Source organism: Salvia hispanica, chromosome 2 (assembly GCF_029641045.1).
Source record: "Salvia hispanica isolate PSC_SH4W2 chromosome 2, Shi_PSC_v1, whole genome shotgun sequence".
Classification (NCBI taxonomy): Eukaryota; Viridiplantae; Streptophyta; class Magnoliopsida; order Lamiales; family Lamiaceae; genus Salvia; species Salvia hispanica.
In genome coordinates this window covers 21,101,559-21,123,189 of record NC_142693.1, presented here as the reverse complement: position 1 = coordinate 21,123,189, position 21,631 = coordinate 21,101,559, and the positions used below count along the sequence as shown (strand labels likewise).

At 37.2% G+C, this 21,631-nt stretch overlaps 1 protein-coding gene and 1 pseudogene across 2 annotated transcripts; both read left to right on the top strand.

The window, feature by feature from the left end:
• Positions 1-1,897: 1,897 nt before the first annotated feature.
• On the top strand, positions 1,898-8,387 carry LOC125201567 (putative leucine-rich repeat receptor-like serine/threonine-protein kinase At3g14840). 2 transcript variants are annotated; one of them, XM_048099739.2, is made up of 23 exons: positions 1,898-2,088; positions 2,192-2,366; positions 3,580-3,651; positions 3,753-3,821; positions 3,952-4,023; positions 4,106-4,177; positions 4,281-4,352; positions 4,437-4,508; positions 4,583-4,654; positions 4,750-4,821; positions 4,899-4,970; positions 5,104-5,175; positions 5,291-5,356; positions 5,441-5,503; positions 5,585-5,617; positions 5,714-5,751; positions 5,831-6,406; positions 6,555-6,707; positions 6,776-6,894; positions 6,978-7,188; positions 7,270-7,507; positions 7,585-7,735; positions 7,819-8,387. In XM_048099739.2, the coding sequence occupies exons 1-23, from the start codon at positions 2,007-2,009 to the stop codon at positions 8,170-8,172; spliced, it is 2,976 nt and encodes a 991-aa protein (XP_047955696.1). In that variant the 5' UTR covers positions 1,898-2,006; the 3' UTR covers positions 8,173-8,387. The 2 variants fall into 2 exon arrangements, with proteins under 2 accessions (XP_047955696.1, XP_088919604.1); XM_089063478.1 differs by having other exon boundaries at positions 6,978-7,507.
• Positions 8,388-9,275: 888 nt separating this feature from the next.
• LOC125189068 (putative leucine-rich repeat receptor-like serine/threonine-protein kinase At3g14840) lies at positions 9,276-13,777 on the top strand (annotated as a pseudogene).
• The last annotated feature ends 7,854 nt before the right edge of the window (positions 13,778-21,631 follow it).

Here is a 21,631-nt window from a genome sequence, read left to right as displayed (position 1 = left end):
GGGAAGGGATAAGCCCTCCCTCGTGCCTATGTGTTCCGCCAATGCACTAGAGTCTGATCAGACAACGATTAGTGTAGTTTTCTTATATCACTGATCGACAAACTTGGATTAATTAACTCTCAAATACACCTATATATGTCTCAGTATAGAAATGTACTCTCTCTATCCACGAAATTACAAAAACTAGAACACATTGTGAATGACAGATGTTTTGTTGTGAAATTGGTAAAGTAAGAGAGAAGGGAAAAAAGTAAGAGAGAAGTAGTGTTAGTGGAATATGAGATCCATATTATTAGTAAGATAGAAGAGAAAAAAGTAAGAGAAGGAATTAAAAAAGTAAGAGAGAAGTAGTGTTAGTAGAATGTGAGGTAGAGAGAAGTTGTTGAAAACTTTCCTTTTTTAAATGTGCTCTATTTTTCGTGGACAACTAAAAATGACAAATGTGCTCTATTTTTCGTGGACAACCAAAAATGACGGAGAGAGTAATATTTTAAATAAAATCACTTAATGGTAAAAAGAAGTCTATGTCAACTTTTTTTCATCGAAATTTCCAAACATTGGAAAGCCAATCTTTCAAACATATTCATATATGAAAACTAAATCTATCTTTTTTCTAGTTTACTCGAATTCTACTTAAAGGTGCGATTTCATGCATGCACACTAACACTGTTTACACTATTGCCTTTTTGCATTTTATTTAAATAATTATGTATAAGACCAAATTTCACACGCAAAAAATAATTAATGAAATTCAAAACTTCTATTTCTACATAAGTTGGTTCTGAAGTCAGGGAAATTTCACTAGAGATATAGAATTGACTAGCTGAGAAGCATATTACTGAGTTACAGATGAGATTTTTTTTATATTATTGAGATTTTCTTCCTAAATTTAAAGTCTCAAGTCTCAACACATGTAAAAAGTAAGATGAGATTTTCTTCTTAAAATTATTGTCTGAACACATGTAAAAAAGATTAGACAAAGAGTTTGGAATCTTGAAACTAAGTCAAGTCAATGTTATTTCCTTTTCTTTCAAGTCAACGTTTGTGTTCGAATATTTTAATGTGGCCCTAACTGGCTAAAATTTGAATAATATGATAAAAAAATTGTAATCATGTGAGAGTAAACAAGTTGACAAGAATTTGCTGTAGTTCAGTATCTACATTATATAGATGTGGATGGTTAAACTTAAATCGAAAGAGAATCACAAAAAATAGACTGAATTGGAATTAGCTTCGCAGTTCAGACTACTCGATTCACATTTCACTGTTTTAGAATCAGACAATTAAACAGTGATTTCCATTTAAAATGGAGAAAAACCAATAGCGATGCGCAGACTTAAATGCCAAAACTTCCAAAACTTATGTTGGGTGATTTTGATTTAATTATGTTGATATTGAGTCTTGTAATTTACGACCAAGCGTGTATCAGTGTATGGTTACTAAATCGAACCCGACCATCTATTCTTGTTTAGAATCAGAACCATCATAAGTTGACTGAATTAGAATCAGATTCGCGGTTATGATAGATTGATTTTCATTTCACCCGATTCAGAACCGAACAATTAACAAGGCAATTTTAATTTAAAATAAAAGAAAACCGGCACTATTCTTAAAGCTAACTTTTTGTTACCGTACATCGCCCATGGTACCGTTTGCTTCCGTCATTATCCAAATTCACAAATCTATAATTAAAATTATTATTTATTTGTCGTATTATTATTTTTCTTGATATTTGAGATCAAAGAAATAAACAACTACGTGGTAGCTACCAACTCGTTTGACAAATTTAATACCCCATCATTTTTCGCAATATTAATTCATTTTTCCTTATAGTAAACGCGTATATATAATTATAAATACACTTAAATATAGCAACTGGCCAACTAGACTTCTTCTCTCTTCACTTGCATATTTATCTTCTTCTCAGCTCACACCCATTCCTCTCTCTCTCTCTCTAAAATCTAAGTCTAAGCAAACATGATAAATTGATTCCACATTTCTTCATAATGTTGTGTTTTTGGAGGCTTATTGCGTTGATTTGGTTTGTGAGCTTAGTTTCCGGAGCAGCGGTTTTGCCTCCTGATGAAGGTTGATGCATACATGGACATTGTGTTTTTGTATATTTGAATCTTAATTATTGAACATTTTGGTGAATGATTTTTGTGAAAATTGTGTTTGTGGATTTTGGCAGTGGAATCGCTGAGGGTGATAGCGAGGAGGTTGGGGAAAGGGGATTGGAATTTCAGCGTGGATCCATGCAGCGGGTTGTCGGGCTGGGCGACCCCGAACCCGATTAAAGGCAGTGAAAATGCAGTGACTTGCAACTGCACGTTTGACAATAGCACCACTTGTCACATTACCAGCATGTGAGTTTTTTTTAAACGCATTAATAGTAGTCTAAATTATGAAATTTGATCAATTTTGATCTAACTCGTAAGATTTGAAAACATAAGTTTCCGTTTTCTTTCATGTCTGTGTATAAATTGATGTTGTTTGATTAAAACCAGAAAAAGAAATGAACGAGTTCTTGCAATATTTGATAAATGAAATAGTCGTTTTGAGTATCACCAAGAGACCCGTTCTGTACATAAAATGAGATAATTGTGAAAAATTATTTTTTGTGATTTAATATTTTATTTTAAAATTTTGGTAAGAAGTTCACTGAATCTGAGCAAATTTTGTGATCCGAATAACTATTATTCATTTTATTTAAAAATGAAGGGACTATTAATTTTAATATTGTGTTCTAGGAGAAAAAGGTAGGATAATATTAATTTTTTTCCTTATAAAATTTGATTCGGATTAATATATTTTACTTTGCAATATTTTTTGATAAAGAATTTCTCAACTTATAATTTCTCTTTTGAATTTGCAATATTGTGTTCCTATTCCTAACCAAAAATTGAATTATTACTGTAGAAATTCAGAATATGTCACAGGCCAAAGACAATAATAGTTTCTCTCTTTCTATCTGTTTTCAGCTGCATATTCTTTAATATTGTTGTCTATTTTGTTGCAGTTAATGGACTGAAAATTTTGATTAAATTAATATTTTCTAAATCTAGGTGCCTGTGTTAGGTTGTGAATTTTTCATATTCTACATCAGCAGTTTTATAGTACTATGAATAATTCTTGAAGTCGATATTTACATAAAGAAAAGAATAAAACTTTATGTGCTGTCAAATGGTCCATTTGGCCAAACATCTCTTTCCTACTTATGTCAATTATATTAAATGCATTGATAATTTCTACATTATTCTTTTAGTACTAGTACTGTAATAAATTTCAATAACTTTAGCTGTATCAACACCATAATATCGAAGTGAATTATTGTTCAAATTTATTAAAATATCTTAATTTGAAAAATATACCCAATAATTGAATTATTGTTCCATTTAATTAAATATCCTATGGTGGCCCAATCTGAGCCTGCTATTATAATCATCATATAGCCTCATAGGTCATAAATTAATAGTATATGTCAGAGGTCATAAATTTTCTATAAAAGGTTATATTTCCAGAATTATGATTGTCAATTAAACATTTTTTTATTTATATTTTTGGCCCAATAAAATGCAGAATTCTGAAGGCCCAAAATCTGAATGGATCAGTCCCACGCGAGTTTATTAGGCTCCCATTTCTTCAAGAGATGTAAGTACTTTACGAATTAAAATTAATTTTTAATTCAACATAAAAAAAAGTACTAGTAACTAATTTAACCGCCGAGTTTCAATTGCATATTTCTTCCACAGTGATCTCACTCGGAACTACCTCAACGGCACCATCCCCCCGGAATGGGGCTCCATGAAACTCGTAAACATGTACGCTCTTTATCTCTCTTTGCGCGCGCACACACAAACACACATTGATGTTTGGATAATCAATTGAATCAATATTTGCAAATAGGAGTTGGATTTATGTTTAACTAGTGATGTAATGTTATATATGCAGTTCTTTGATTGGAAACCGTATCACTGGTTCGATACCGAAAGAGCTCGCCAACATCACTACGCTTCAACAACTGTAACATTTCTCCGCCAAATTTGTGATTTATTTGATGAATAGAGTGTTTGCATATGATATTTCTAATATTCAAAAATTGTAGTGTTTTGGAGTACAATCAGTTGTCTGGAACTATACCTCCCGAGCTCGGGAATCTTCCTCTAATACAAAGACTGTAAGGCCTATGCAAATTCATTTCCCCCTCCCGCCTTCGTATTTAGATGGTTTATCATATTAATCGCTTTTTTTCTCTTTTTTTCTATAATATCATCGTGTAGACTATTTACCTCCAACAATCTAACCGGAGAATTACCCGCAAGTCTAGCAAAACTGACCACTTTGACAGACTTGTAAGTTTCTTATCATTTTTATTCTAGTAATCTCTTGATACCGTGCTTCAGTCTTTGACATATCGAAATGTTATTCCGATGCAGTCGTGTTAGTGATAACAACTTCATAGGAAGCATACCGAATTTTGTCCAGAACTGGACGAACATGGAAAAACTGTAAGGGTTGATCAGCACTTACATTGATGTTACCATCTCATCATCTCTTGATATAATGTGTCGTTTGATTACAGAGTGATTCAGGCTAGCGGTCTATCTGGGCCGATCCCGACTGGTATTGCTTCCTTAACCAAAATGACTGACATGTAAGTATAGATTATGATATATTATAAGATGATTAGGATGACATTGAGAAGAACTCATAGGATTTGCGTGTATTCATACGATTAAAAATGTGCAGGAGAATCAGCGACTTGACTGGAAACGATTCAAGTTTACCGTCTCTTAGTCCAATGAAAAAGCTAAAGACACTGTGAGCGTGATTTTGTCATTGCTATCTCATATCGTATTCATTGCTTTTATATGACTCTGGTGGATCTTGATATGCAGGATATTGAGAAGTTGCAACATTGTTGGGACATTGCCGGATTATATTGGAGATATGACGACACTCAAACTTTTGTAAGTAAAACTTGTTCTGCCTGCTTAAGTCTTCTCAAAACTTCATAGCTCTATTTGCCAGGAAGCGTTTGCATGTAACGGGATAAATTATCCGTGCGTTCTTTAACTGATTTGTTATTTTTGCTTTGTGCAGAGATCTAAGTTTCAATAAACTAACCGGACCAATTCCCGAGAGCTTTATTAGTCTATCAAACACGGACTACATGTAAGAGTCTCGATCTACAACCATTACTAGTGCATTTACTCATCTTGAATTGATCAAACCGTTATGAAAAATATATAACACTATTAATCGCTAATTCAACATGCTCGTGCTGCAGCTATTTAACCGGGAATTCTCTAAGCGGGCCACTGCCAGCTTGGATGCTCAAAGACGGGGACAACATGTAAGACTCCCCCACTCTTCTACGCACTTCTCTTTTAACCGACGAAAAAACAAATTCGTTTAAAATGTCTCAATTTGGATGCAGTGATTTGTCGTACAACAACATTACGTACGAAAGTTTACCAGCAGAGTGTCAGCCGCGTAAACTGTGAGATTTCTAACCCTTATCTTTACGTGGAATCTTATAATGGGATCGCTAATCTACTTTGATATGATGCATTCTTTCCAGAAACTTGTTTGCCAGCTCGAGAGGAAACACCAAGTGAGTTTCATGATTTTGTAACATGCACAACTCTTTTGTCCTCGTTCGTATTTTGTTTCTGTTGAATCTTACGTGTTGGCAATATCATCATGGCAGTAGCGCTGTTTCCTGCTTAAGAAGCAGTTGTGAACGAAGTAAGTGATAATGCAAATGATATACTATTAATTTCTTGTAGAAGCGAATGTTGAGAATTTCGTCTCTTGTTCGTCTCAGAGTATTATTCGCTTCGCATAAACTGTGGAGGAAAACAAGACGTGGACGACAAAGGAACTAGCTATGACGACGATACAAATTCTGGTGGGGCCTCGAATTTCTTTCGTAGTAGGACAAACTGGGGATTCAGCAGCACTGGCCACTTCTTGGACGACGATCGCTCCAGAGACTCCTACACGTGGCAAAACGCCTCAAGCATATCCGGACAGAACCAGAAGCTGTACACGGATGCACGCCTCTCTCCCCTCTCGTTGACATACTACGGATACTGTTTGATAGATGGAAACTACACAGTAAACCTCCACTTCGCGGAGATCATGTTTACGGATGACAGAAAGTATAGTAGCCTCGGAAAGCGTATATTTGATGTCTACATTCAGGGGAAGCTGGTCCTGAAGGATTTCAACATTGAACTTGAGGCAGGAGGAGTAAACAAGCCAATAACGAAAAACTTCACTGCGGTTGTTACTGATAATACGTTGGACATTCGCTTCTATTGGGCTGGAAAGGGTACGAACGGCATGCCTGTAAGAGGAGTCTATGGTCCTCTCATTTCAGCCATTTCCGTCGATCCTAGTAAGTTGTCTATTTGAATTTAGTATCTACAGTATTGCATTTTTTTCGATAGATACTAAATTCAGACATTACATGTAGATTTTCATAGTATGACATTTAGACTATGTTTTCACTTCATCTGAACTTTCCCAATCTCAAATCTGTTTAGACTTTACGCCCCCGTCTTCGTCAGAAGGTGGAAGTAGCATTTCTGGAGGTGCTATAGGTGGTATAGTGGTAGGAGTTCTTTTTGCAGCCGTTTTGGTTCTAGGCGTTCTCTGGTGGAAGGGTTGTTTTGCACGTAAAGATTCGATGCACGATGGTAATTACTAACCGGACATAGTCTCATTTCTTCAGTTGACATCCTTGACTTATTTGTGCAATTCTCAGATTTGAAGGGTTTAGACCTTCACACTGGATCATTTACACTAAGGCAAATCAAAGCTGCCACGAACAACTTCGATCCTGCTAATAAGATCGGTGAAGGTGGTTTTGGTCCTGTATTCAAGGTAATATTACTTAACAACAATATCATTACCATTAGCCTTACTCTTCATTTCTGATCTTTGTTTACTGTTATCTCTTTGTAAAGGGTGTTTTATTAGACGGTACAGTCATTGCTGTGAAGCAGCTTTCTTCCAAATCAAAGCAGGGGAACCGCGAATTCATAAATGAAATAGGCATGATTTCTGCCTTGCAACACCCTCACCTTGTTAAGTTGTATGGATGCTGCATCGAAAGCAACCAGTTGCTGCTCGTGTACGAGTATTTGGAAAACAACAGCCTTGCTCGTGCACTATTTGGTAAGCTCTACAACAATTCTAACCTCAACGGATCGCGCTTTTCTAGTTTCGTACTCGTGTATATAAGCTATGCATTTGCAGGTCCGGAAGATCTGCAATTGCATTTGGACTGGCCTATGAGGCACAAGATCTGCATCGGTATAGCACGAGGCTTGGCCTACCTCCACGAGGAGTCGAGACTGAAAATTGTGCACCGTGACATCAAGGCCACGAATGTGCTCCTTGACAAGAACCTAATGCCTAAGATATCTGATTTCGGACTTGCCAAGCTTGACGAAGAGGATAATACTCATATAAGCACGCGCGTCGCTGGAACTTTGTAAGAACCTAATTAATTTGATGTTACAAATTTAATCAGGGTAAAAAATTAATAAAAACATTAATTGATTTTGACAGTGGATACATGGCTCCTGAATACGCGATGCGAGGCTATTTGACCGATAAAGCAGACGTATACAGCTTCGGAGTAGTTCTCCTAGAAGTCATATGTGGAAGGAGCAACACCAGCATGAAGACCAAGGATGATTGCTTCTATCTTCTTGATTGGGTATTTTTTTACAAAATTGAACTTTTCTCGTTACGACTTTATTTATTATTCGTGGAATAAATTCATCGATGATCGTTTCACAGGCTAATACGTTGAAGGCGAAAGGAAATCTGCTGGAGCTAGTGGACTCAAGGCTGGGATCAGACTTCAACAAAGAAGAGGCGATGACGGCCATCAACGTGGGGCTGCAGTGCACGAATGCGCTGGCTGCGGAGAGGCCAAGCATGTCGACCGTGGTGAGCATGCTCGAGGGGACAGTAGGCGTTCAGCACTTCGTCTCAGGCACGAATGTGTCGGTTGGGAAGGAGGGGGCTGATGAGGTCACGGAGGGGCAGAGTATATCCATGGACGTGCCGTGGACCGGATCCTCGACAAATACTGCTGATCTGTACCCGGTGACTGTGGATACTGAATACTGGGAGAAGAGAGATCTCTAGAGTTTTGAAGTGTTTTCTTGTTTCTTATCAACTTTGTATATTTCTTGACTTTTTTTTATGGCTTTGTACTATTTTTTACCTTCCCTTGTTGGTGATGTGTAATTAGACAATTTTCTTATTTGTCACATTACTGTATGATATAGGGAGTTGTTACACACTTGATTAACCTTATTATTTGAAGTTGAAGTTGAAGAAAATGTTGCAAGTATTATTAATTCCCATTTTAATTGATATTTTTTGTTGTTTGGTTTGGATGAAGATGAATATATGTTAAATTATACTGTGACAAGTATTGTAGCACTAGTATTTACAGTTGGATTGTATCACTAACTACTGTCACACGATACCTCTAGCTAGTGAACTTGAGGGCGAAATATCGCGGTTCCTTTAATTTTGATAAATTAAATCTCATATAATTTATAAATTAATTTACAAGAACACAGAATCAATAAATTCACAAGAACAAACACTGAAAAACTTACAATAAACACATAAAATTTGATTTATGTCGCCGGCCATGTGTTGAATTTCTTGACTTCTTTTATAAGTACTATATTTTTATATTTTTTTTATTATGTGAAGTTTAAGTTGAAGAAAATATGTTGTATTATAAATCCATTTTGATTGATCTTTTGTTTGGGTTTGGATGAAGATAAAATGATAAGTATGTTAAATTGTAATGTAACCAAAATTGTATTCATGGTATGATATTACCTCCAATGACAAGAAATGAGTTTGATTAGGTCATAGTCCAAATCCATAAAATCACAATTAAATTTATTAGTCGTATTAAGCTTGTATATATATATTTATATGAGATCACTGATGTACACAAATACGTGGTCGCTACCAAGTACTATTACCAACTCGTTTGACAAATTTACTACTCACTATTAAATACTACTAGTAATTTTCAATCATTTTCCACAATATTTATTCATTTTTTCCCAGATAGTAAACGCAACTGGCCAATTTTCTGTCCTCACTTGTTTGCTTATCTTCTTCACATCACACCCATGCATGATGCATCTCTCTCTATGAAACATAAGTATCATTTTCCAAAAATTGACTCCAATTTCTTCTTCCACATTTTTGGAGGCGTTATGTTGTATTTTTGGAGGTTTATCGCGTTGATTTGGTTCGTTAGCTTGGTTTCTGCAGCACCGGTTTTGCCTCCCGATGAAGGTTGATACATATAGGAATTGTTTCTGTATATGAATATGAGTTATTGATCATTTTGGTGAATGATTTGGTGAAAATATATGTTGAATATGTTTATGTGTTTGTGGATTTTGGCGCAGTGGAATCGCTGAGGGTGATAGCGAGTAGGTTAGGGAAAGGGGATTGGGATTTCGGCGTGGATCCATGCAGCGGGTTGTCGGGTTGGGCCACCCGGAACCCGGTTAAAGGCCGCGAAAATGCAGTGACATGCGACTGTACATTTGACAATAGCACTACTTGTCACGTCACCAGCATGTGAGTTTACGATTTTTCTATTTTGACATTCACAAAAAATAATTTCATTTCTAAAAATGAAAAATTTTTCTTTCATATGTTACTTACTTTTTATAAGGTTTACTCTCAAATTAAAAGGCAATGATAGATGCTTCTCTTAGTATTGTATTTTTAGCTGCAAATTCTTTATCGTTGTCTGAATTTTGCAATTAATGGACTGGGAATTTTGATTATGTTGACATTTTCAAAATCACGTTGCAGTCATTCGCTTGTGAATTTTTCATTTATTTTTTTAGCAGTTTTACCTTTATAGGAGTATGAGTAATTTTTGAAGTCAATATTAATTTACATATGGAAAAGAATAAAATTTCATGTGCCATTTGGCCTAACATATAATTTACTTCACTTTCCTACTTAGGTCAACAGATCTACTTTATTCTTTTCATTCAATAATTTTAGATGTATCAACACCATAATATCGAGTTGAATTCCTTATTAGAAAAATATACCTAGGTTTGGAATTATTGTTTCAATTGATTAAAATATCATTAAAAAATATATATTCCAATTGATTTAAATATCCTAAGGTGGCCCAATCAAAGCCCGCTATTACAAATCGTCATAAACTATGATATTTCAGAGGTCATAAATCCATAGTAAAAGGTTATATGTTTCTAAACTTATGATTTCATAGAATAAATTAATATTGTTATTTATTAGATTAATTGTAAATTTTTTTTGCCAAATAAATTGCAGAATTCTGAAGGCCCAAAATCTTAATGGATCTGTCCCAAGCGAACTTGTGAGACTCCCATTCCTTCAAGAAATGTAAGTAATAGCAATTGATTTTTTACGTAACATCCAATTAAAGTTCATAAACATTAAACTAATAATTATTAATCTCACATGAAGACGTCATTAATTCACAATTAATTTTGTGATTTATTTGATAACATAGTGTTTAAAAATTTGTAGTGTTTTGGAGTACAATCAGTTGTCTGGAACTATACCTCCCGAGCTTGGTAATCTTCCTCAAATACAAAGACTGTAAGGCCTCTGCGAATTGCTTCGTATTTAAGTGGTTTGTCATAGGTTAGCTGATATATCGTTGTTTTTCTATAATATCGCCGCGAAGACTATTCACCTCCAACAATCTAACCGGAGAATTACCCGCAAGTCTAGCAAAACTGGCCACTTTGACAGACTTGTAAGTTTGTTTTCATATTTATTCAAGTAATCTCTTGATACCGTGCTTCAGTCTTTGACATATCGAAATGTTATCCGATGCAGTCGTGTTAGTGACAACAACTTCATAGGAAGCATACCGAATTTTATCCATAACTGGACAAATATGGAAAAACTGTAAGAGTTGAAAAAACATTTACATTGATGTTTTGGATATTTCACACCATCTCTTTACTGATTAGCTCTCGATATATCGTGTCTTTTGATTTCAGAGTGATTCAGGCTAGCGGCCTAGCTGGGCCGATCCCTTCTGGCGTTGCTTCCTTAACCAAATTGACTGACTTGTAAGTATAGATTATGACATATTATCATACTTTGATTTACATGTATTCATGTGATTCCAAATGTGCAGGAGAATCAGCGATTTGAATGGGAACGATTCAAGTTTACCGTCTCTTAGCACGTTGAAAAGGCTAAAGACACTGTGAGTGTTATGTTTATCATTGCTATGTCGTATTGTATTTCATTGCTTTTATATGACTTGGTGGATCTTGCTACGCAGGATATTGAGAAGTTGCAACATTGTCGGGACATTGCCAGAGTATATTGGAGATATGACGACGCTTAAACTCTTGTAAGCACAACTTTTTCTGTTGGCCTAATCTTAAAACTATGCGTACTCTTTGAATTATTCGCGCCTTTTTTAACTGGTGTGTTGTTTTTGCATTGTGCAGAGATCTAAGTTTCAACAAATTGAACGGACCATTACCCGAGAGCTTTATGAATCTATCAGAAACAGAGTACATGTAAGAGTTTCGATCTACAACCATTCCTGGTGAATTTGCTCATTTACGATACTAATGTTGCAGCTATTTAACCGGGAATTCCCTAAGTGGGCCACTGCCGGATTGGATGCTGAAAGGCAGGAAAGGCATGTAAGACTCATCATAGTATGATTTATTGTGTGTGCTCAAAACGCATGAAAACAAATTTGTCTGAAAATTCTCAAATTTGGATGCAGTGACTTGTCATACAACAACCTTACATATGGAAGTTTACCGGCAGAGTGTCGGAACTCTGAAGTGCTCATCAGTTGTTTTTCAAGTATAGCATTATTACATTTTCAAAAGTATATACTGGCTAGGTTTGTTGTTGTCTGCTTGACAATAGCGAATGTCCTAATTTTTTTTATCAGCAACGCATGTAGTGATCGAAGAAAAGCAAGTGATTGCACTTGCAGAAGCACCTAATACCGGCAGGAAACTGGGGGAGCATATTTTTAGGAGCTACATTGCTGCGTCGTCACCGAGTGAGGCGCTCAGTGCTGCGCCAAGTCCGGCAGTGGAGGCTCCGGGAGAAGGTGGAAGCAGTATTTCTGGAGGTATTATAGGTGGAATAGTGATAGGAGTTTTTTTTGCTGTCATTTTAGTTCCGGGTGTCCTGTGGTGGAAGGGTTGTCTTACACGTAAAGATTCGAAGCACGATGGTAATTACTCTACTGACATAAGTCACATAACCATATTTGTCTCATTCATGTACTTTACATTTTGATACTTATTAGATTTGAAAGGTTCAGATCTTCGCCCGGGATCATTTAGCCTAAGGCAACTCAAAGCTGCCACAAACAACTTTGCTGATGCTAATAAGATCGGTGAAGGTGGTTTCGGTCCCGTATTCAAGGTATCATAATATATATTGTTACTATCTAGCTGTACTCTTCATTCATGATCACTGTATGAATATTCCTGATCAGTGTATATTGTTATCTATTTTCTATAGGGTACTCTATCGGACGGTACAATCATTGCTGTCAAGCAGCTTTCTTCCAAATCAAAGCAAGGGAACCGCGAATTCGTGAATGAAATAGGCATGATTTCCGCTTTACAACATCCAAATCTTGTTAAGTTGTATGGATGCTGCATGGAGGGCAACCAGTTGATGCTTGTCTATGAGTACCTGGAAAACAATAACCTTGCTCGTGCATTATTTGGTACGTTAACGTTATTTCAACAATTACTTCGATTTTTTTTTTTTATCATACTCAATTACTTCATGTTTCATAACAGGTCCAGTAGAACACCAATTGCATTTGGATTGGCCAATGAGGTAAAAGATATGCGTCGGGATAGCAAGGGGTTTGGCTTACCTCCACGAAGAATCACGGCTGAAAATTGTCCATCGCGATATCAAGGCTACTAACGTGCTTCTTGACAAGAAATTAGTCCCTAAAATATCTGATTTTGGGCTCGCGAAGCTGCATGAAGAAGACGACACCCACATAAGCACGCGCATTGCAGGAACGTTGTAAGTAGTTGTCTCTATTTAGAATATTCAATACAAAAACTATAACTATTTGTTATATACTTATATAGTACTTGATTGTCAGTGGATACATGGCGCCCGAGTATGCAATGCACGGCTATCTGACAGATAAAGCAGACGTGTACAGCTTCGGAGTCGTCGTTCTGGAAATTGTCAGTGGGAGGAGCAACAGAAGCATCAGACCGAAGGAGGATAACTATTATCTTCTTGATTGGGTAACATTTCTTTTTCATGCAAAGGAACACAAATTTAGCTCTTTAAAAATTATATCCATCATATAAATGAAAAAAAACTTGGATTTCTTAACTTCACTCAGGCTATATCCTTGAAAGCGAAAGGGGACTTGTTGGACCTAGTCGACCCGAGATTAGAGTCGACCTTCAACAAGGAAGAGATGGCGAGAGCTATCAATGTGGCGCTCATTTGCGCGAATGTTGCAGCTGCGGAAAGGCCGAGTATGTCGGCTGTAGTGAGCATGCTCGAGGGGAAAGATGGCGTTCCTAAGTTGGCTTCCGAGACGAGCATCTCAGTTGATAAGACGAGACCCGGGGAAGTGGAGATGGGTACATTGGACGGGGAGGGTGATTCCATGGATGCGCCGTGGAGTGGTTCTTCAGCTGATCTCTATCCACTCTCCGAGTAAGGAGTTACGGCCCAGTTACACTGGGCTGAATTAAAGGCTCATAACTCATAACGCATAACCCCTATTCTTTTTAAAATATGAGTCTTATTTTTATATATTTATTTTATAATGGAATATAATAGTAATGAGTTTATAAAAAGGTGGGTTTACTCACCAAAGGAATTAGAGAATATATATCTTAACCAGCCAAGGAAATCTCTCTCGAGAATTATTTTGCATATTCTATTTTGAACAGCCAAGGAAATCTCAAACGGCCAGATAGTCGCCGTCGTTGTCGTAGTCGTCATGTGCCAGGATGAAGATTTTAATTCTGTGTTTTTTATTTAAAATATGGATGAGTATTCGTAATTTTTTTTCAAACTTACATCATTTATATATTTTTATTCTATATTTAAGTACATTTCTCAATATTATCATTATACAGTAAAATTATTCTTATCTCAAATTTGTGACACAAATTATAATAAACTGATAATTTTGTAGTATATCACAATTTTTGTTTTAATAAAACTCACTACTATTGTTGTACATATTTATTAGTATTAAAGTACATTTTAATTAAAAACCCCATATAATGATATTATTTCATATTAAAATTTTTTTTACACTCCCTCCATCCACCAATAACTGTCTCATTTGTCATTTCGTTTGTCCCTCCATTTGGTAATGGACTACACATTATTTTCCATTAGTTTTATCCCATTCACACATTATTATAAAACTATATTTCATCTGTTCCATAAAAATATGTGCATATGAAATGACACGAGAATTAAAGCACAATTGATAACATGAAAGAGAGGAGCAGAAGGATAGTTAAAACTTAAAGTAGTGTTAGTAGATAGTAAGACCCATATTATTATTAGTATTTAATGAGTTGTAATGGTGGGTCATAGTAGTATAAGTTGTAAATAAATTGATATATATGAGTAACTAGTTGAGGACAACTTTCCATGAATGGAAATGACCATATTTTATTGGAGGGACAAAAATGGAAAGTGCACATATTTTTATGAAATAGAGGAAGTATTAAAATATGGACTCACATTCCACTATCTTTTTCCATACACTTTCTATTATATTTCTTAAAATCTGTATCAACTCAAATCAAGTCTATTATTCATGGATGGAGGGAATATTTCATAACTTGAAGTAAATAAAATGGGTCAATAGAGTGTGATCTAGTGTGAAAAAAACTTTACAATATAAATCAATGAGCTTGTGCATTTGAGGTTGGTGGCATGGTTTTCCTTTCTCTCTCAAAAAGTTAAACGATTTAAGGAGGTGGTCAGAAAAAAGACAGAACCCATAGCTCGGCGTTAATTGTGACGTTCTGAGAGCTTGTTTGGTTCTTTTAGACGAACTGAGGAATGAATGGTCGTCAGTGAGCAGTTTGTTTTTGTGTTGGTGTTGTCTTGATAATTCTTTTTTTTTTTTGTTGGCTTTTTTGTTGAGACCTTTTCTTGGGTTTCCTAGTTTTTGCTTTTTGGTCAGGTTTTACTCTAAGTTATTTGTTTGTACTTGCATTTATTTTTCTAATTATGTTCTCAATATCATTTCTACACTCATTTCTTTTAAGTTTGAGCATTTCTATTTATCAAAATGACAAAAATCAAACGCGTGTTTTCAATTTTTGTTAAAATGAGTAAATGGTGATAGTATAATACAGTAAATATCAAAGGGTTTCTGTCAATAGTACTATTCACGCGTTTATACAAAAATATCTCTCTTTCAAAGCTAACCCTAACGTCAAGAGTAAGCAAGAAATGGTGCTTTTTAAGAAAGAATTAATTAAACAACATGGTGCTTTCAAAATCTTACCTTTTGTAAGAGGAATTATAATCTTGATTGTTAGTAAAATTATTTTATACCTATTACATGTAACTAAGTACTCCATCCGTTCCATAGTAATAGAGTCATTTTGTCATTTTTTTGGTATGTTCCATAGTAATAGAGTAATTTCACTTTTTAGTAAAAGTCAACACATTTTTCCACACATACTTTATGCTCTCTTCATTTATTTTCTCTTTATCTCTCTACCTTCTAGTTTTCTACTTTACTATTCCTTTACTTAACCTCACCTAACACAATTTTTCTTAATTTCCATACCGAAAAGAACCGTCTCCATTACTATGGAACAGAGGGAGTATGAAGTTTGCATTACATGCTTGCTGAAAAATGAGTAAATACGTAAGTAATTTTGATTATCACAAAATCATTATTTATATTTTGTTAAATTAACGACAAATTATCAAATAAATTAACAATATTGTTAAATTCGGGCCAGTACCATATATTTTTCAAATAACAATAATAAATCACAAAATTTGAAAAATTCACAATTATCAAATTCAAAATTTCCCAATGGCCTTTATGTGTACAAATTATAATAACATGTCGTATATGCATGTACCAATTTAAATAATGTAAATATTTTTCTTTAATTTCTTTTTCCTTTCTATTATTGCAAATAAAATTGGCAGTATCAATTTTCTCCCCGTTTTCTTACTCTTACCTAAACACTTGCTCTCTCTTACTCACTCTATTTTAATTCCATATTAATTTAATAAATAATTACACTTATTAGATACTATATCATTTTCAATTCGCACAATCTCATTGGTGTACATATAAGTATTTGTGACAACTGTAAATTTTGTCTCGCATTGACTTAGTTCTCATCTATACAATTATGAATAACTCTCCCCTGACCCCTCTTATAAGGCCTCCTTTAAAGGAGGCCAATGATCCATTTCTAATAACACTGATCAAGTCAAGTCGTCTCCGTGGGTCGTGGGTTTTGCTCCATGCCTTTGATTTTTCTAGCATGAATTTTGTCATTTAGCATTTTCACTTCTCCATCAAAACGTCGCGTATTTAAGCCATGAGTGTTGTCGGGTTTTCGCAAGTCTTGCTACAATTCCCTCATTGATTACGAGTGCTTATTCCAACATTTTATTTCAATATCCTACTTATAATGCACGTTGTTAGAAGAAATATCACGTAAGATCTGGGAAATTATATGAAATTGATATGGAAGAATATTGTGCCTTATATAGAATAACAATTATTGTAAATTAGGTTTACCATATGTAGAGACACTCTAGCCTATATATTCTTGTAATTTATGTATCATTGGCAGACTGAATAAAACAACCGATTCTTCCCATTGAATTTCTACATGGCCTTAGAGCAGATCGATCTTGGCTCAGAAAATTTTCATCATAGCCGATAATACCTATTTTTCCACCCTTTAAGCCCAGAAAACAGCCCCTACAACCGAAAATGTCAGACACAGAAGACACGAAAATTGATCCAGAACAGATAACGAGTTTGAGGAATAGCAAAAGCATCACAGTTGCGTTCAATTTGAATGGAAGAAACTACCCCCTTTGGTCTCGATTGATCAAACTAAAAATTGGAGGCCGAGGAGCCTACTCATACATCAGGAACGACCCCCGGAACCAGGAAGCAAAGGGTTCGATGTGTGGGAGGAAAACGACTTGGTGGTGTTCTCGTGGATCGTTGACAACATCGAGAACGATATCGTCGCCGACTTCGCGCATCATCTGACCACCAAAGCGCTATGGGACAGCCTTGCCGTGACCTTCGAGAACAAGGCCGATAAATACCACATCTACGACCTGGAAGAGAAAGCAGTAAACATCAAACAAGGAAACCTCGATCTGGAAACTTATTACCGGAGAATCCACGGTTTGTGGATCAATATCGACAGAAGCCAAAAACAATCGATTAGCTGTTGTGACAAGGGAATCGATCAGTTTCGAACACACTCGAATGAGAAACGATTGATCAAATTTCTGACCGGGTTGAATCAGGAATACGATTCAATTCGAAGGGACATCTTGAAGGAGGAACCGATCCCATCACTAGAGCAAGCCTACGGATGGGTGAAGACAGAGGCGGCTCGACGTAAAATCATGCCACCGGCATCGTCCTCACCCACCGGAGAAGCCAACGGTAGCAACGCCGATTTGTCATTTGGGGGTGAAATCGGACTCGGGCTCGCAGCAATCGGACAGAACTCCAACCCCCAAAACCAGCGCCCACCGTACCGCGACGCTCCACCGCGTCCCTCCGCCGCCAGCCAATCGGGAAACCCACGCCCCGACACCTCCAAATTGTGATTCTCACACTGTGGAAAACAGAAGCAATCATGGAAGACGTGCTTCAAACGGGTAGGATACCCAAAATAGTGGGAGGAGCGACAGAAATCGAGAGCAGAGGCGGTGGCGCAGGCGAAGCTCGCCGTGGAGGTAAACCACGATGGAACACCACGGCGAATTGACGGGGGAAATCATGGAGAATCAGGTGGATTAGGGGTGGCGGGGCGTCAGGAGGACCAACCCGTCGGCGGCAACGTGAGAGGCGCCGGGAATTTCGCGGAGAGGACGACTGGAATTGGCGGAACGGTGCAAGGAGGTAACGGGTTTGGGTTAATCCCAAACCTTAATTTAAAACTTGCATATTTTCAATTAAAACCCCCTAGAAATTAGAAATGTCGAAAAATACCCCATGTTGTTAATATTCGCCCCCCTGACTGCCCGAAAATTACAATTGAACCCCAGACAGGTCGAGAATATTATATTTGCCCCAATTATGTGTCTGAAAATCGTTTTGAACCTCTACAAGAAACTTCCGCTGCATTGCATGTTCATAATGTGATTGATAAACATTCTAAAGGTTGGATATTTGATTGTGGGGCAACTGATACCATGACTCTGGAAAGGGATGATTTTATTACTTTTGATAATGGGATGAAGTCATATATTAGAACAGCCAGTGGGGAACTAATTACTGTTGAAGGATCAGGCACAATTGAAATTTCACCTACACTTAGACTGATAAATTGTCTATATGTTCCTACTTTATCTCAGAGAGACTGATGTTCGTTAGTCATGTGACTAAGGAATTGAATTGCACGCTCCTAATGCACCCCAACTTTTGTATTTTGCAGGATATTTAGACGAGGAGGATTCTTGGGCGTGGCACTGAGAGACGAGGACTCTATTACGTGGATGGGATAGCTCAACATGGTAGTGCAATGCTGGCTCACGGATCCACGAAACAAGAAACTTGGCTCTGGCACCGAAGACTAGGACACCCTTCTCCTGGTTACTTTAAATTGCTTTATCCGAACCTTTCAATTTCTTCTGATTTTTCATGTGAAACTTGTGTTTTGGCCAAGAGCCATAGACAGTCTTTTAAGCCTACAAATACTCATGTGAAATCCATGTTTTCTTTAGTACACTCTGATGTTTGGGGTCCCGCACCAGTGGTGGGCGGGAATGTTTTTCGAAACTTTGTGATTTTTATTGATGACTGCACTAGAATGACATGGGTTTATTTTTTAAAAAACAAATCTGATGTGTTTGATAGATTTACCTCGTTCTTTAAATTGATTGAGACGCAATTTCATACCACTATCAAAATCCTTAGGTCAGATAATGAGGAGGAATTCGTTAACAGTGCTATGGCCCAATTTTGCAAAGAAAAGGGAGTGATCCACCAAACCTCGTGAGCCTATACACCAGAATAAAATGGGGTTGTCGAGTGGAAAAATAGGACAATCCTAGAAATGACCCGAGCCATAATGATTGAATCCAAAGTCCCGAAACATTTTTGGCCAGAAGCAGTTGCTACATCCATCTACCTCATCAATCGCCTTCCTACAAAAATCCTGAACATGAAAACCCCCCTTGATTCCCTATCCAAACAAGCCAAAATACCCGAACACTTGAACCTTCAGCCCAAAGTCTTTGGTTGTACCGTCTATACTCATATCACAAAACACGAGAGAACTAAACTATCACCTTGTGCAACCAAATGTGTCTTCGTGGGGTATGGAGTGAATCAAAGAGGCTATAGATGCTATGACCCATCCACTCGAAAAATCACCACTACCATGAACTGTAATTTCCTAGAAACCGAGTTTTTCAATCATACCCACCTTAGTAGTCAGGGGGAGAGTGGTCCGAATATTTCTGAGGACTATCTAAGTTGGGTTGTGCCATTGTCAAGCTCCTCGATTGGGGAACTAACAGATCCATTGGTAGTCGTTGCCGCCGAGCCCCTCTCACCACAAAAACCCTCTCATCCGCTCCCAAACGATCCTCTTTCGACGATATCTGAGGTAATTCCTGAACCGAATGTTGTTGAAAGTACAGTTATTATTGATCTATTGATACAGTAGCCCAGGAGGAGGATAACACCGTGGACGGAGACACCGGAAAATATGTGCTTCCTTTCAGAAGTACAAGGGGGATTCCAGCGAAACGATATTCCCCCGAAAAGATAGGGAAGAAGAGCCGCTATGGGGTGGCAAACTTTGTGCAAGGAAATCTGACTAAAATGGCTCGAGCTTTTGAGGTAGCTCTATATGAAGAAAAAGAAATCCCACAGACAGTCGAGGAGGCAATGAAGCATAAGAAATGGAGGGAAGCCATGCTTATTGGCAATGAAGCATAAGAAATGGAGGGAAGCCATGCTTATTGAAATGAGGGCCCTATTGAAGAATAACACGTGGATTAAAAGCAAATTGCCCGAAGGATCTAGAACTGTCGGATGTAGATGGGTGTTCACGATAAAGAGAAGGCCAGATGGGACAATAGACAGATACAAGGCTCGACTCGTGGCGAAAGGATACACTCAGACGTATGGCGTGGACTATGCTGAGACATTCTCTCCGGTTGCTAAGATCAATACCGTGCGGGTGTTATTCTCGATTGCTGCAAATAAGGATTGGCCGCTCCACCAGCTTGATGTGACAAATGCATTCTTGCACAGAGAGTTACCCAAGCCAGTATTTATGGAACCACCACCTGGTTTCATAGGAGAGTTTGTAGATGGGGAAGTTTGTCAGCTCAAGAAGACACTATATGGGTTGAAACAGTCGCCTCGAGCGTGGTTTGGAAGATTTACTGAAGTGATGAAGAAGTACGAATATGAACAGAGTAATGCAGACCATACTATGTTTATCAAGAAAAGAGGAGGAAAGATCACATGTCTGATTATATATGTAGCCGACATGATCATTACTGGAGATGATGCGGAGGAGATAGTCGAATTGAGGAAGAACCTATTCTATGAGTTTGAAATAAAGGAACTTGGTCTCCTCAAATACTTCTTGGGGATAGAGGTACTGAGGTCAAAGAGGAGAATCTTCATAAATCAGAGAAAGTATATACTTGACTTGTTGGCCGAGATAGGGATGATCGATTGTAAGCCCGCAGATACTTCTATGGTGCAGAATCATGGATTGCAAATAGTGGGAAGGAGCAAAGTCGACCGACAGGGGGAGATATCAGAGGTTAGTCGGGAAACTTATCTATTTATCTCATACTAGACCAGATATTGCGTATGCAGTTGGAGTAGTAAGTCAGTTTATGCATGCACCGCAAGAAGAACATTGGGAGGCGGTTTTGAGAATCGTGCGATATCTGAAAGGAACAGCTGAACATGGACTTATGTTTGAGAAGCATGGGCACATGGAGATACATAGTTTTACTGATGCTGACTCGGCAGGGAACCCAAATGATAGGAAGTCGACTGCCAGGTATTTCACATTTGTGGGCGGGAATCTTGTAACATGGAGAAGTAAGAAGCAAAAGGTAGTAGCGCTTTCTAGCGCAGAGGTAGAGTTTAGAGGAATCAAAAGTGGACTGAAAGAGGTATTATGGCTGCGAAGACTGATGACGGAATTGGATCTTCGACCTGCCCTTCCTTGTAGATTGTTTTGTGACAACAAGACGGCCATTAGTATCTCGGAGAATCCGGTGCAACATAATAGAACCAAACATGTGGAGGTAGACAAGCACTTTATCAAGGAGAACA